Genomic DNA, 14,896 nt, shown 5'->3' on the forward strand with positions numbered 1-14,896 from the left:
ATCAATGCGTTCTTTTTCTCAGCTAATAAAAAGCTATGTTCTTAGTCATTCCATTCTACAGAGGGAGGATCTGCGTTAAGTAATGCTGTCTTCAGAATACAAGAACTAATTCTTTTCCTCTCCTATTTAAGAACGGGACTTTCCTCTTTGTCTGATTGGCAGTATATTCCAAATTTAGGCATCATTTAGGCCATGAGAACTGAAGAACATTTGGTAGAACTGAATTCCTCTACCCAGAGAATTCACTCCTTTGCACTCCATAATCTCAAAGTGCACACATTTTTAATACTCAGTAAAGACTAAATGTTCTTGATCTTTCTCTTCAAGTAAGTTCAACTAAAGTTTTCATGAAGGAGCCTAGGAAGAATTACATAAAAGGTGTGACACATTACATTTCCCTTCACATTTCTTTTAAAACAGTGAACATAAAACCTCATCTTGAACAATTTCATCTGCAACAACAAAGAGAAAGGGAAGGCAAAGACCATTTATGGGCAAATGCAATTTGATGCATGGTCTACATATTTTAAAAAGTTTGATCCTCACCATAACCCTGTGGGAGTAGGTTTCATATCTCAGTTTTATAGATAAGAAAATTGAAAGTTGGAGAAATTAATTTGTCCAAGGTCAGAGTAAGCGATAAGTGAGCTGGGATTTGAATCCAGGATTGTAATTCTGATTTTTATATCTTCCCTTAATAGGTGTGCTCAGTAGATGGCACTAATTTAACAGATGGCAGATTTTGTTCATAATTAAAGCCCTCCTTTACATCCCCTTCTCCCTCCTTGAAATTTCTGTCCACTTCAGAGTGGTTATCACATTACAGAGCTGCTTTGGACAGTGCAGGAACTTTGGGAATTCTGTTAAGTGACCTGCAGGCTCTTTCTAGTTAAACTTAAGTTACAAATGAAAATACCTTCTGTATCTTTCTTTAAACATTTCTTTTTCTTTTATTCTTTGTTGTTGTTGTTACTCTGCACTTTAACTGATTTATAGCTTGTATGCACATTCTCCTGGTTAATTTTTCTTATATACCATTTCAACTCACTGTTTATCTTGCTTCTGATTCTAAATATATCACACTTGTTATTTTTTTTTAAAGGAACACAAAAACAGTTTCAGAGTCTGTTCTATTTTATAAGTGTACAGATCCAGGAATTCAAGTCAGCACCCATTTTCACTATGACTTCCCCTACAAAGAGTTATACATGTTATTCAAGCCTTCATTAGGAGAAGGTACTATAAATACTATGAATTCAATCTAACATAACTTTCCAATTTCAATAAAATTATTAAAACTGAATGAAAATAGATGCCTAGTTCTCTTAATTGTTTTTAGATTCCAGTCCACACTTCTTGTTCCTCCACACTCTATTTTGATGCAGATACAAGGATTAGTACTGGCACTGTTCGGAGGACCATCACTTGAGCTTCCTTCGTAGGTTTCAAATTTATGTAACTCAACCAAAGATGAACCACTTACTGACTTCCAGTTTTATGAGTATTGCTCTTCTCAAGCTAAAGGAGCGCCCCTTACAATTCATAATCTAGACACAGGGAAGACAAGATTCATCCATAAACCAGATTAGGAGACATTTTAAGGTAGCTAAATTAAGAATTTCATGATATGGGGGTACCTGGCTGGCTCAGTCAGTACAGCATGAGACTTCTGATCTCACGGTGGTAGGTTTGAGCCCCACTCTGGGTGTAGAGATTACTTAAAAATAAAATCTTTAAAAAAACAAAAAAAGGAATTTCATGATATGAATAACCAATTTAAGAAGAATGAAGAGCTTTTTTCTGATTCTCCCAACCATTTCTTCTACTCATATCATAAATGCCCATAGCATTTAATTTACCATTCTTCTATGATACTATTTTATAACTTATATTAATAATTTTTAGTAAAACTATCTTTTTCTTCTTCTAGATCAGCCCTAATAGACATATAATATAAACCACATCTAAACCTTGTTGTATAGTCATATTAAAAAATTAAAAAAAATTGACTTTAATAAAGCACTTAACCCAATATATCCAAAGTAAATTGTCATTTAAACATGTAATCAATATAAAAAATTAATGAGACATCTTAAATTTGTTTTTTGTACTAAGTTTTTAAAATCAAGTGTGTCTTTCACACTTATAGGGCATCCCAATTCAGACAATTCATGTTTCAGTTTCTCAAGAGCTACATCTAAGTGGTGACTGCCACACTGGACCACCACAGGGACAGAAGGAAGAAGAATGAGCTATTTTACAGTTGGACAGACTTGCTTTCAAATCTTAATTCCACTATTTATTAGCCCTGAGGCAGTCTCCTCATTAAAAAATAATTAATAATAATAATAATAATACATCTCTGACAGGATTAAATGAGACATAATGCCCAGAAAACATCTGGTCTCTTAGCAAGCACAGGGCACACAAAAAGCCTTCAATAAATGCTAACAATTACCATGTATTTATACCCTCTAACACTAAGCACAGTGTCTTACACATAGTAGGTATTCAATAAATGTTTGTTGAAGGAAGAAAAACTAATTTGCATGACATCCTATAACCCATTTTAATTGCTTCTTTTTCAAATATATAAATATCTCATATAAACAAGTAAGTTTTGGGGCACCTGGGTGGCTCAGTCAGTTGAGTGTCCAACTTCAGCTCAGGTCATGATCAAACGGTTTGGGAGTTTGAGCCCCGCAATGGGCTCGCTGCCACCAGCGAAGAGCCCCGTTCAGATCTTCTGTCCCCCTTTCTCTGTCCCTCCCTCCTGCACTTGCACTCTCTCAAATATAAATATTTAAATAAATAAACAGGTAAGTTTTATTTTTTGGATTGTTGCTGGCTAAATTGTTTTTGAACACATTAGGCGAAATATACAAAAGGAAATGTACCATTTTATCTTTCGGACTGTTCAGGTATTTTACTTTCTTCCAAAAAAACAGTGAATTATTAAGCCAATATATGCTATTAAGCACTCTTTATCAAGAGACTTCTTAAAAAAGTATTTCTTGGGGTGCATGTGACTCAGGACCTCATGATTGTGAATTCAAGCCCCATGTGGGGTGTAGAGATTAACAAAAGTATTCCTCATCAATAACAGTGGTATTTTACAGGTAACTCTCAATTATCTGCAGGAATATTTTTATCTCAGGTTGGGATGAAAACACATCCCATTTCTGGGCTTTACTTGAAAAACAAGCCAGTTGTATATGTAAAACCCTTTACAATCTGGACTCTGAAAAAATTCTCAAGCTCTCTATTTCAGACAGTACAACCCCCTAAATTTCTTAAAGCATTTTCCCTTTTCACCTGTGCTTAGAATTCACTTGCACATAATTGCTTTCTTACAGATCACAGAATCACAAAGTATCAGAGCTATTAAGAAATATTCCAGTCTTGGCATTTTCCAAAGCATGTACTGTAAAAGGTACATAAAAGGTAAGCAAGATAATTTCGGATGGTATTAGTATTGTATACTTTAACTGCCATATATTTTGTTTAGTGTATATTAGAAAAATATAACTGTCACATCAAACTCAAAAATTCATGTATATCTTCACTTATGACATGGTTAAAGTAGACAGTCACAATTTGAGCGAGGGGAAATTTTTTTTTTAATTTTAATTTTTTAGACAGAGAGAGAAGCAGTGGGCTTGCAAACACAAGCATGTGTGAGCGGGGGAGGGGCAGAGAGAGGGAGACAGAGGATCCAAAATGGGCTCCAAGCTGACAGCAGAGGCCTGACACCGGGCTGGAGTTCACCAACTGCAAGATCATGACCTGAGCAGAAGTCAGCCGTGTAACCAACTGGGCCACCCAGGAGTACCAAGGGGGCAGGAAACTTTTAAGCTTAGAGTAGCAGAGCTGGATTCCACCCAAGTTTAAATCCTAACTTTCTGCTCTTTTCATTGCCCTAAAGAATCTACTGTCAATATGACATCAAGGGATTAACACTCTCCTATATAATTGTTTCTTGATTATAATCTCATTTATCAAACCAATTATAAGCAGTGGCGGTGTCTTAAAGTACTAGTGTTCTTTCACAATGATAGGTGCAGAACAAGAGATCAAAAATGCCTTGATTTTGTGGTTAGATTGCTTCCAACCACTGAGAGTTAGCATTGGAGGAAATTCCACATTGGCTCAAACAGAACAATCATAATATATCCTAAACTCAAACAATGTTTGGATTAACTGCCATTTGCATTATTCATATCACTATTTCCTCCCATGAATGAAAAAGGAATCAGGAGATGGTATGCCTATAAATCCTAGCAACCATACGACATATGCATGCAGAGGATATAAGAAACTTGTACAGGTTAAATAACAGGGGTCTTACAAATTGTATTACCCAAACCTGTCACTTAATACATGAGGAAACTGGGACTCAGAGTGGTAAGAAGACTTGCTCACAGTCATATGGTTTCCTAACGGCAGTGCCAGCTCTAGTCCTAGTTCACTGTGCTGTTCCATGGATTCAATACAAATAGTAGAGAAATATATCTAAATTTTTCCATTATACTAGTACAAATCCTGCTTAAGGTGAGATGGGATTTGAAAATCTTTTCATTAAGCAGAAATTCTGCTCATGATGGACTTAAACTAATAAATTAAATTAGCTTTGTCTAATAATGCTGGTCTGTCTGCCTGAGAAATCTACAATATTCCAACGCATAGGAGCTGTTGCTACCCAACTGTTCTTGGTAGTGAAGAAAAAAGGATTCTAATTCCAGGTGACTCTTCTTATTTTGTGTACATTTCTGAACCCCTGGCATTCTCAACAGTCTTAATTTCCTTAGCTGCAACCATCCATGGTAGATTGCAAAGCATAAGGTCTTTTGAAGTCAAAAAGAACTTACTGAATACCAGGTCTTACCACTTAGGACATAACATCAGACAAATCACTCCAACTCTCTGAACCTGTTTCTCAACTAAGGTAATAAGATATTCACCTCACAGGACTATCAAGAGCATTAAATAATATGATATAGACAGTGCAGAACATGATCTTAGGATACAGTTAAGTGAAAGGTTAAGAAGAGAATAGAGGCACCTGGCTGGCTCAGTTTGTGGAGTGTGTGACTCTTAATGTCAGGGTTGTAAGTTCCAGCCCCATACTGGGTGTAGAAATTACTTAAAAATAGAAATCTTTGGGGCGCCTGGGTGGCGCAGTCGGTTAAGCGTCCGACTTCAGCCAGGTCACGATCTCGCGGTTCGTGAGTTCGAGCCCCGCGTCAGGCTCTGGGCTGATGGCTCAGAGCCTGGAGCCTGTTTCCGATTCTGTGTCTCCCTCTCTCTCTGTCCCTCCCCCGTTCATGCTCTGTCTCTCTCTGTCCCAAAAATAAATAAACGTTGAAAAAAAAATTAAAAAAAAAAAAAATAGAAATCTTTAAAAAAATTTTTTTTAAAGAAGAGAGTAACAAAAATTCTCATCTATGAGTTTAAGAGCAGGTTTATGGTTTGTAATGTTTAAATGTTAATTCCTGTTCAATACATAAAATATCTTAAATAAGTATCTACATTTTTTTTTTAAGTCCTTGTCAAAGATACACATTGAAGTAGTTAGAAAGTGAAATGACATGTATCTGGGACTTGCTTTAAAGGATGCCAGTCTCCCAACTCCTGTGCCATACAAACAAAATTAGTAGAGATAGTTGAAAGTGGGTGATGCATACCATGGAGAATCACCATACTACTCTATTTATGTATATACTTGAAATTTTCCATAGCAGAAAGTTATTTATTTATTTGTTCATTTACTTACTTAATTACTTAATTTTAAGTACACTCCATACCCAGCATGGAGCCCAATGCAGGGTCTGAATTCACGATCCTAAGATCAAAACCTGAGCTGAGATCAAGAGTCAGATGCTAACCAACTGAGCCACCCAGATGCCCCACAAAGTTTTTTGTTTTAAAACCCAACAAAAAACAACACAAATAAAAAGCTAAGAAAAACTATACACATAAGTAGTAAACTTTTCCCCAAAAACTAATGTCTCCATCAGAAACTTCTAAACACAAGATAATACTGGTCATTTCAGCCAAAATAAAGTATCTTAAAATTACTCTCAATACAAAGCATGTTTTATCTCTTTATTAAATACTAACTAAACAGCAGTATCTTCTCTTTCTTTGGTATTATTATTCCTCCACCTGGTAGAATAGCCTAGAGTATATTTTTTCCTTTTTCCCCTTTATACATCCTTGTTATATTTTTTTAATGACTAGAACTACCATTAGTTCTATATGTATATACAAGTATGTAAATATACATGAATGTATACACATATACATATGTATATGTATATAAAAATAACTAGGACTACTATACTACCATTACTACTCTTACATCTATTATTTAATAGTGCACCCATCGGGTATACTTGACCTTTTAAAGTTTGTTTGTTTGTTTATTTATGTATTTTTATTTTGAGAGAGAGATGGAGAGCATGCAGGGGAGGAGCAGAGAGAGAGACAGAAAGAATCCCAAGCAGGCTCCACACTGTCAGTGCAGAGTCTGAAATCACAAACTGTGAGACCATGACCTGAGCCAAAGTCAAGATCAGAACACTTAACTGACTGAACTACCCAGGTGCCCCTATCCTTGACCTTTTAAAAAGCAGGACTCATCTGGGGCAGATGATCCAACTTCGGCTCAGGTCATGATCTAGCAGTCTGTGAGCCTGAGCCCCACGTCAGGCTCTGTGCTGACAGCTCAGAGCCTGGAGCCTGCTGCAATTCTGTGTCTCCCTCTCTCTCTCTGCCCCTACCTCGCTCACACTGTCTCTCTCTCAAAAATAAACATTAAAAAAAATTTTTTTTAAAAAAGCATGCTTCATCTGAGAGGATTAAAAAAAATCCCTCACATAACACATAACCTTCAAAATAATGGACAAAGTGAGGAAAAGCTGTGAACTATAGCCCATTTGCAAATTTACTATACTTTACACATAGATTTTTAATTTGTTGGCACATGATGCATTAAATAAACTGAAAGTATCAGTTGAAATTATTTAAAGGTAACCATAAATACCTGCAAATAACTTTTGGAAGTGAATTACTATAAAACTTTGAACACTAGACTACAGTACAACCTTAAAATATCTGAACTTAAGACTTAACACTATATACTCCCATCTTGTTTCAAAATAAAAACGTTTACTGGGGCGCCTGGGTGGCTCACTCGGTTGAGCTGCCGACTTTGGCTCAGGTCATGATCTCGCGGTGCATGAGTTCGAGCCCCACGTCGGGCTCTGTGCTGACAGCTCAGAGCCTGGAGCCTGTTTCCGATTCTGTGTCTCCCTCTCTCTCTGACCCTCCCCCATTCACGCTCTGTCTCTCTCTGTCTCAAAAATAAACAAACATTAAAAACAACATTTTTCAAAATAAAAATGTTTACTATACTAACATTTATTATTATTATTTTGTTATGTTTTATTTATTTATTTTGAGAGAGAGCGAGCAAGAGTGGGGAAGACGCAGAGAGAGAGGGCACGGAGCCTGACACAGGACTCAATCCCACAACCTTGGGATCATGACCTGTGCCAAAATCAAGAGTCAGATGCTCAACTGACTGGGCCACCTAGGCAACTCTACTATACTACCATTTAAATACTCACACACTTTGCCTTTTCATAATTTTCATAGCAAGTACACAGAGAACAATCTTCTCCAAATTTGTATCCAAAAGGATAAAGAAGCACATTATGTCAACTTCCCTATCAAACAGTCCCACTTACCAAAAAGCAAAGACAAAACATATTCCATAATTTTACTTCAAATGTGCCTAGGCAGTTTATTTCTTTAATTCAGATATACTCTTTCAAACATATAAATGAGGTTTAACTAATTCTCAAACTAAGTGTGTTAAAATTTCCTTCTGCCATCTTTAAAGGAAGAAAAAGTAGTTTCAAAATAGTTCCACCTCCAGATGCTTGGCTGGCTCAGTCTGTAGAGCATGCAACTCTTGATCTCAGGATTGTGAGTTCAAGCCCCACTTTGGATGTGGAGCCTACTTAAAACAGAAGAAAAAAAAAAAAAAAAAGGTTTCACCTCCTGAGAAATAACACAGTCATTCATGGTACTCTTCTTTCAACTTTTAAGTTTATAAAATTATAGGAAAATTAATTAAATTGGAAATTTGGAAACCCTGCTCTCCAAAATACCCCACCTCCAAATTACATGACACCTTTTCTTTCTTCCTCTGGAGCTAAAACTGACTCCATTAGTTTATTCATCCTCAATCAGTCGGCAATATTTACTAAGTCTCAGCAATGAATTAGGTACTCTGGAAAGTTACAAAGGAAATATAGGAGCTACTAACTACCCTCAAGGAGTTTATATATCATCCCCATAAAGGAAAAAAAAACAACAAAACAACATAGTTACTGAAAAATATCTTTGCTGAGAATCTCACAGTCAATGTGGAACAGGGACTACATCTTCAAGCCAGGTTCTTTACACTAAGTAATGCAAGACAGTGTCCACAAAATTAAACAGACTCCAAAAAGTGGCCAAATCTAAGTTATTTATGGATTACATATGCTGCTACACACTTCTACATGCATGACAAAGGAAGCCAGCTCCCATAAGTGGAGGTTTCCAAACGCCCCTAATGCACACAAAGAAAGAGACATGTACTCCATGCATGGGCCACTTTTTGCTACTTTCCCTAATAACATCCTGTTTCTGCCACAACCACTAACAAAGTGTTCAGTCACCAATATTAGGGTCCTACTTTGAGGGAACAACATCTATTATATACCCTCAGAGACCAAACAGAAAACTCCAAAAAGCCTGACAGTTAAGAATCTTAGCTGTATCTACAAGAAAAGTAGCTGAAAAATAAGGAATAACAATGGATTATCCTTCTAGTCTTCAAGCTGTAGATGAGAAGTCATCTGCGGCCCCACATTTCTGTTGGCTCTGGAAACTTCCTTTCTGTCTTCTGATTATGTGTGTCTTTTCCTCTTGTGAACTACTCTGTATAGAATACTAGATAAAGCAGATACCACAGTGGGATGGGGGTAGGGGTGTACTGCCAAAGCTAGCAATTTTCTACAAACCAGTGGTCTTCCCATGATCATGAACACCCCAGACAATTCTGATACAATTCCCCAAATAAAACTGTTATCAAGAGCAGTTTCATTCTATTTGTCAACCTTTGGGCCTAATTCTATACACCTAAACCTTAAAACAAAACAAACCCCTACCAGATTTGCTCCGACACTTTGATAATTGTCAAATATACTGCAGCATTAAATTTAGAAAGGACATTCTCTGTGTCACTTAACTGAATCACGTTAAAGAATATCAAATCTAGATCTCATTAAGAGGTCCTGTTAAAATCATATTCAGACGTCAGAAAGGCAAGATCCCACAACCCAATCACAAATACTGTATAGGTATTACAGCTTCGACTGCTGTCCCAACTTTTCAAGCTTTGGGACTCTAAATTACTTGGAGTAACAGCTTAAACTGGAGATGCACTACAAATTGACCAAAAGAAATTAAGAAAATAAAAGACATACATTAGTTTCAGCACGTATTCATAGTAAGAATTTGCGAATTAGAAAAGAATAGGGTAAAGACAGTAAATTCGATGTTTGGACTACAATACACATCAGAACAGAACCCGAGCTACCTAAACAAACCTTACCTACTGCCAATAAACAGAAGAGCGTTTCTTAACGGCTTAAGTACGACAACCATTTTTTTTTTCATGCTTAAAAGGGCTGCTACAAATTGTCCAAGTCGAAACAAATAGCAAAATTCTAAGCCGGTCTTCGGCGAGGAGCTACTGTGCTTAGAGCATCACACAAAAGACCGAAGCAAACATAAACACGCTCTGGGCCTTCGCAGATAGCGGCCAGGAGCCAGGGTCTGACTCCCAGACCCCCGCCCCGGCGAGGGAATGAGGAGTGGGGGTGGGGTCCTCTTCTCGGAATGCGCCGGGGAGCTAGCTAGGGACGGGGAGGGAAGGAGCGAGTGCAGCACAGAGGAAGAGAGAGAAGCAGCGGACCGGCGTCAGCGGCTCCAAGGCCGGCAACACCCTCAGGCCCGCACCAGGCCTGGCCCTCCCGGCTCCGTCCCGCCTCCTCCTTACCTCCCTCACGTCCTGCAGGCACTCGAGCACCGCCAGGTTGTTGCTCCAGGTGTGCTTGGGACACACACGGGTCACGTCCTCCCTGCAGGACTCTTCCTCCGCTAGCTTCCAGCCCCCGCCAGCCCCGCCGGGCCCCGCTCCGCCCCGCCGGGCCGGAGGCCCACCCGCCGGGAAAGGCGGCTGCGGAGGCTGAGGCGGTTGCTGCGGTGGCTGCTGCTGGTGCTGGAGCTGAGATGACTGAGGCATCTGGAGCAGCGGCTGACCCGCCTGCCCGCCTCCTCCAGTCTGCCCTACAAAGGACGGAAAGTTGGCCCCCGGGCCCTGGCCCTGGCCGTGGCCGCCCTGGCCCGGGAGTTTCTGGGCCCCGGCCGCCGCGAGCAGCAGCAGCTGCAGCGCCGCCGACAAGCGGAACATCCTCCGTACACGTCCACACGCCGCCATCTTGGGTCCGCGGCGAGCTCGACGCACCCGCCGGCGCCGCGTATTTAAATGAGGGGGCGGGGCGCGGGCGGGGCCCGGTGGGGCCCACCCGAGCCCCTCCTCTGCTGGCGCCGACCGGGGTACTGAGGGCAGAGCCCCCGAGGAGGCTGCGCTTGAAACGGCCCACGCCCTGGGCCTTAGAGGCTCTTTGCCGGGGAAATTGCTGGAGTTCCTTAAAAAGCCTGGGCAGGGCGGCTATGAATAATTCCCTCGGCTGTCGTCACAGGAGAATAAAAAGGAATTGGGATTGCCACAACCAAGATGGCCGGTAGAGTATGTCGCCTGTTCAGTGACGGGGGTAGGTGGGGGGAAAACAAAAACAAAAAACTTTGTGTGTAGACGTGAACTTTACACGATCAGGTGTATTCCGAAACCTGAGAGTCTCTTCTTGCATCTCTCCGTGCTGCCTTCCACCTGCCTCAGAACCTTTCTTACCCAGGGAAGAAGGCAGCATTGGATAAGGGGTAGGAGCCCCGGTTAGGAGCACAGGTTCCGAATTAAGGAAAGACCCGGTTATAATCTTTGCTGCTCTGAAGACTAGGAAACCCTTTAACTTCTGAGCCTTATTCTTCTCGTCCCATGAAGAAGAGGAGGAGCTCTAACGTAAAGTATAATTGTGAAGTTTAGAAATAATAATAAGGAAAGTGCCTGGCCCACAATATAGAATTCAAAAAGTTATAGCCAATACTATGAATAAGCTGGGAAGCCTTTTGCGCCTGAGTCCCGACTGTAGACTAGAACTTAACCTCCTGTTTAAAGGAGGAGAAGGGCCGCCTGGGTGGCTCAGTTGGTTAAGCTTCCAACTTTGGCTCAGGTCATGATCTCAAGGTTCATGGGTTTGAGCCCCGTGTGTGGCTCTGTGCTGACAACAGGGAGCCTGGAGCCTGCTTCAAATTCTGTATCTCTTTCTCTCTGCCCCTCCCCTGCCCGCGCTCTCTCTCTCTCTCTCTCTCTCTCTCTCCTCAAAAATAAACATTAAAAAAAAATAAAAATAATAATAAAGGAGGAGAAGAAAAAAGATCTTTGAGGCCTCAAGTTGCTCAGGGTGAACTGTGCTTACCCGAAAGCAGCATCTTGGGCACTTTAGGGAATGGTTGATTCACTTCACACTGGTGTCCCTCCCTCTCCTTAAGAGATAGGATATGTCCTTAAGAGATAGAATACCTTCTCAAAGGTCTACACATCCATTGTGTCATTTGAGCCTTGTATCAGGCCTGGGTTGGATTCTAATTCAACTGAGGAATAGCACAGAGGAATGGGCAGTGAAGATCAGATCAGACATAACTAGTCTAAAAAGCCAGGTGGACTCAGGGAACCCATAAGGATCCCCTGAGATTGAGAATGTTCTGGGGGTACAAACTGCCCACTTTGGCTGACAGCAGGCCTCTATCTCTGGGAATGAGGGTGTGTTGGCCTCTCTGGCAACACTCACCCCTGCTGATGCCATAAAATGGTCCTGAGGCTGCTGCTGAACTTCAGCATTGACTAAGTCAGCCCAGGGTAAGCCACATAAATGTACATATTCATGAACAGATACATGGCATAGGTAAGTTGTCAGCAGGCTAGAGTCATCAGAAGTTCTTAAAAAGTCACTAAGGGCCATTAATTTTCAGTAATGGGTCTGTCTGCATTGCACTCAGACAAGTGGGAGATTATTTTAAACTAATTTAAGGCTGGGGGCACCTGGCTTATTCAGTCAGAAGAGCATGTGACTCTTAATCGCAAAGTCAGGAGTTTGAGCCCCACGTTGCATGTAAAGATTACTTAAATAAATAAAACTTTTTAAAAAATTTAAAAGATAAATAGTTTAAGGCTAGCAGTTGACAGTCTGTTAAAAGAAGCCAGCAGTTGCCTATCTCTCAGCCTTACTGAGGAAACCCCATACCCAGCCACAGATTGCCTCTGAAGATAGGGAGGAGTGTATGTGCTGATCTTGAAATCACAATGACCAAGAAGCGAGAAACCCAGAGAAATCTGGGAACCTGGCCAGCCCAGACTGTGTTAGGCAAGTCTAGACTTTATATAAGGCACAAACCCCTGAGCCAGTGGGAAGAGGGTTGACCTAACCTGGGTCTCCTGACCTCAGTGACTTTTCAGTACAAAATAGACTGTCCCTATCACAAACTCTGAATTCAGTTTACCCTTTATTGTACCTTTTGTTTCTTGTTCGTCACTTCCTTGATGCACTCAATATGCATAGGTTGAGTTTGGGTTGTTTTGTTTTGTTTTGTTTATGCCAGGCATTGCTCAAAAACTGGCTGAAATAAACAGTAAGACAATAAACAAAGAGCAAGATCATTTCAGATGGTTTAAGTGCTCTGAAGAAAATAAAAGGTATGCGCGGTGGCTGAGGCAGGGAGGGTTTTTGTGGAAAGGCAGGTGGGGAAAGGCTTTCTGAGTGATAACTGAACTAAGAGCCAATTGGCATACAGATGCCAACCATATAAAACATCTGGATCTCAAGTTGGCTTAGCCTACTCAGGCTGCTATAACAAAATATCACAGACCGGGTGGCTTATAAACAATAGACATTTGTTTCTCACAGTTCTGGAGGTGGGAAGTCCGAGATCAGAGGGCTAGTATGGCCAGGTTCTGGGGAAGCCTCTTCTGGGTTGCAGACTGCTCACTCCTCGCCATGTTCTCATACAGTGGAAGGAGCTAGGGAGTTCTCTGGGGTTCTCGATAAGAACACTAATCCCATTCATGAGAGCTTTCCTCTCGCGACCTAAGCACCTCCAAAAGGTCTATCTCCTAATATAATCACATTGGCTATCAGTATTTCCGCATATAAGTTTAGGGCAGACACAAACATTTAGACCATGGCAAAAATGTTCAGAAGCAGAGAGTAACAAGTTGAAAACCCTGGCATGGGAATAAGCTTTCAAAATAAAGACCTATATGGCTGACTTGAAATGAGGAAAGAAGAGAATAGAGGAAGGAGTCAGAGAACTGGTCAGAGGCAGATCATGGAGGGCCCTGTAGACCCTATATATCCATGTAATTGGGGAGGATTCTGATTCCAAACAAAGAGTTTGTTTTCCCACTGAAAGAAAATCATAAAAGCTAGACAACATACATAAAATATTTTTGAACGGCACCTGGGTGGCTCACTTGGTTAAATGATCGGCTCTTGATTTCAGCTCAGGCTGTGATCTCATGATCCGTGAGTTCGAGACTGGGAGTGGGGTCTGCCTGACAGTGTGGAGCCTGCTTGGTATTCCGCCTCCCTCTCTCTCTCTCCCCCTCCCCTGCTTGCTGTCTGTTTCTCTCAAAATGAATAAAAGTAAACTTAAAGGGGCACCTGGGTGGCACAGTCAGTTAAGCATCCAACTCTTGATGTCAGCTCAGGTCATGATCTCATGGTTCGTGAGTTCAAGCCCCACATCAGGCTCTGTACTGATAGCGCGGAGCCTGCTTGGGATTCTGTCTCTCCCTCTCTCTCTGCCCCTCCCCTGCTTGTGCTCTCTCTCAAAATAAATAAATAAACTTAAAAAAATAAGAAAATTAAAAAAAATAAAAAATAAATAAACTTAAAAAAAAAGTTTAAAATGTCTTTGAAGACATTAGAAGTAATTCAGGGGCACCTGGGTGGCTAGTCGGTTGAGAGTCCGACTGCGGCTCAGGTCATGATCTTGTGGTTTGTGGATTCCAGCCCTGTATGGGGCTCTGTGCTGACAGCTCAGAGCCCCCGGAGCCTGCTTCAGATTCTGTCTCCCTCTCTTTGCCCCTCCCATGCTCGAGCTCTGTCTCTCTCTCTCTCTCTCTCTCTCAAAAATAAACATTAAAAAAAAATGTTTTTAAAAGAAATAACAAATGCAAGGTCTACAATCTTTGAGAAAAGGGAATTCCATAGCCCAGATTTTTTTCAGAGTTGTACTATCCAAATTGTGGCTCAAAAGAAGTGAGCCCATACAGAAAGCAGCAATCTCATAGGGCTGAAAATACACAGGTACAAGTTCAAAGCACCCAATGTGTCTGGGGCTTAAGAGTCAAAATACTGGAGAGAAGAAAACCACAGAGAAAGAGCCAAAAATCGGCAAATACATTTCTCTCAAGTCTCTGGCTGACTCCTAAGCTGTGCAAGCACAGAGTGAGACTCCGCAAACTCAGAAGCAAACAATAGCTGGGAAAGCAATTAACTGAGAGCGTTTTCAGGAGCCTCATGTGTACTAAAGAAAGAAATACAAGTTAGAGTTTAAAGCCGGCTGACCCACAGAGGCCTTGGTAAACACCTCAGGCTTTAAACTGGAAGGGTTACACCCTGGGAACAAAGGCCACACCCCAGGAGAAAGGACAACA

General features: G+C 40.9%; 1 protein-coding gene across 2 annotated transcripts in view; it reads right to left on the minus strand.

Annotated features, from left to right (window-relative positions):
• The window catches only part of GLG1 (golgi glycoprotein 1), a 150,834-nt gene extending 140,250 nt beyond the window's left edge, over positions 1 to 10,584 (minus strand). For both annotated transcript variants that reach the window (XM_023245357.2, XM_023245355.2), the window contains exon 1: positions 10,118 to 10,584. In XM_023245357.2, the coding sequence (XP_023101125.2) occupies positions 10,118 to 10,558 (441 nt within the window). In that variant the 5' untranslated portion in view covers positions 10,559 to 10,584. The remainder of the gene's footprint in view (positions 1 to 10,117) is intronic.
• Positions 10,585 to 14,896: the final 4,312 nt, after the last annotated feature.

The sequence above is a fragment of the Felis catus genome, chromosome E2 (genome assembly GCF_018350175.1).
Source record: "Felis catus isolate Fca126 chromosome E2, F.catus_Fca126_mat1.0, whole genome shotgun sequence".
Lineage (NCBI taxonomy): Eukaryota > Metazoa > Chordata > Mammalia > Carnivora > Felidae > Felis > Felis catus.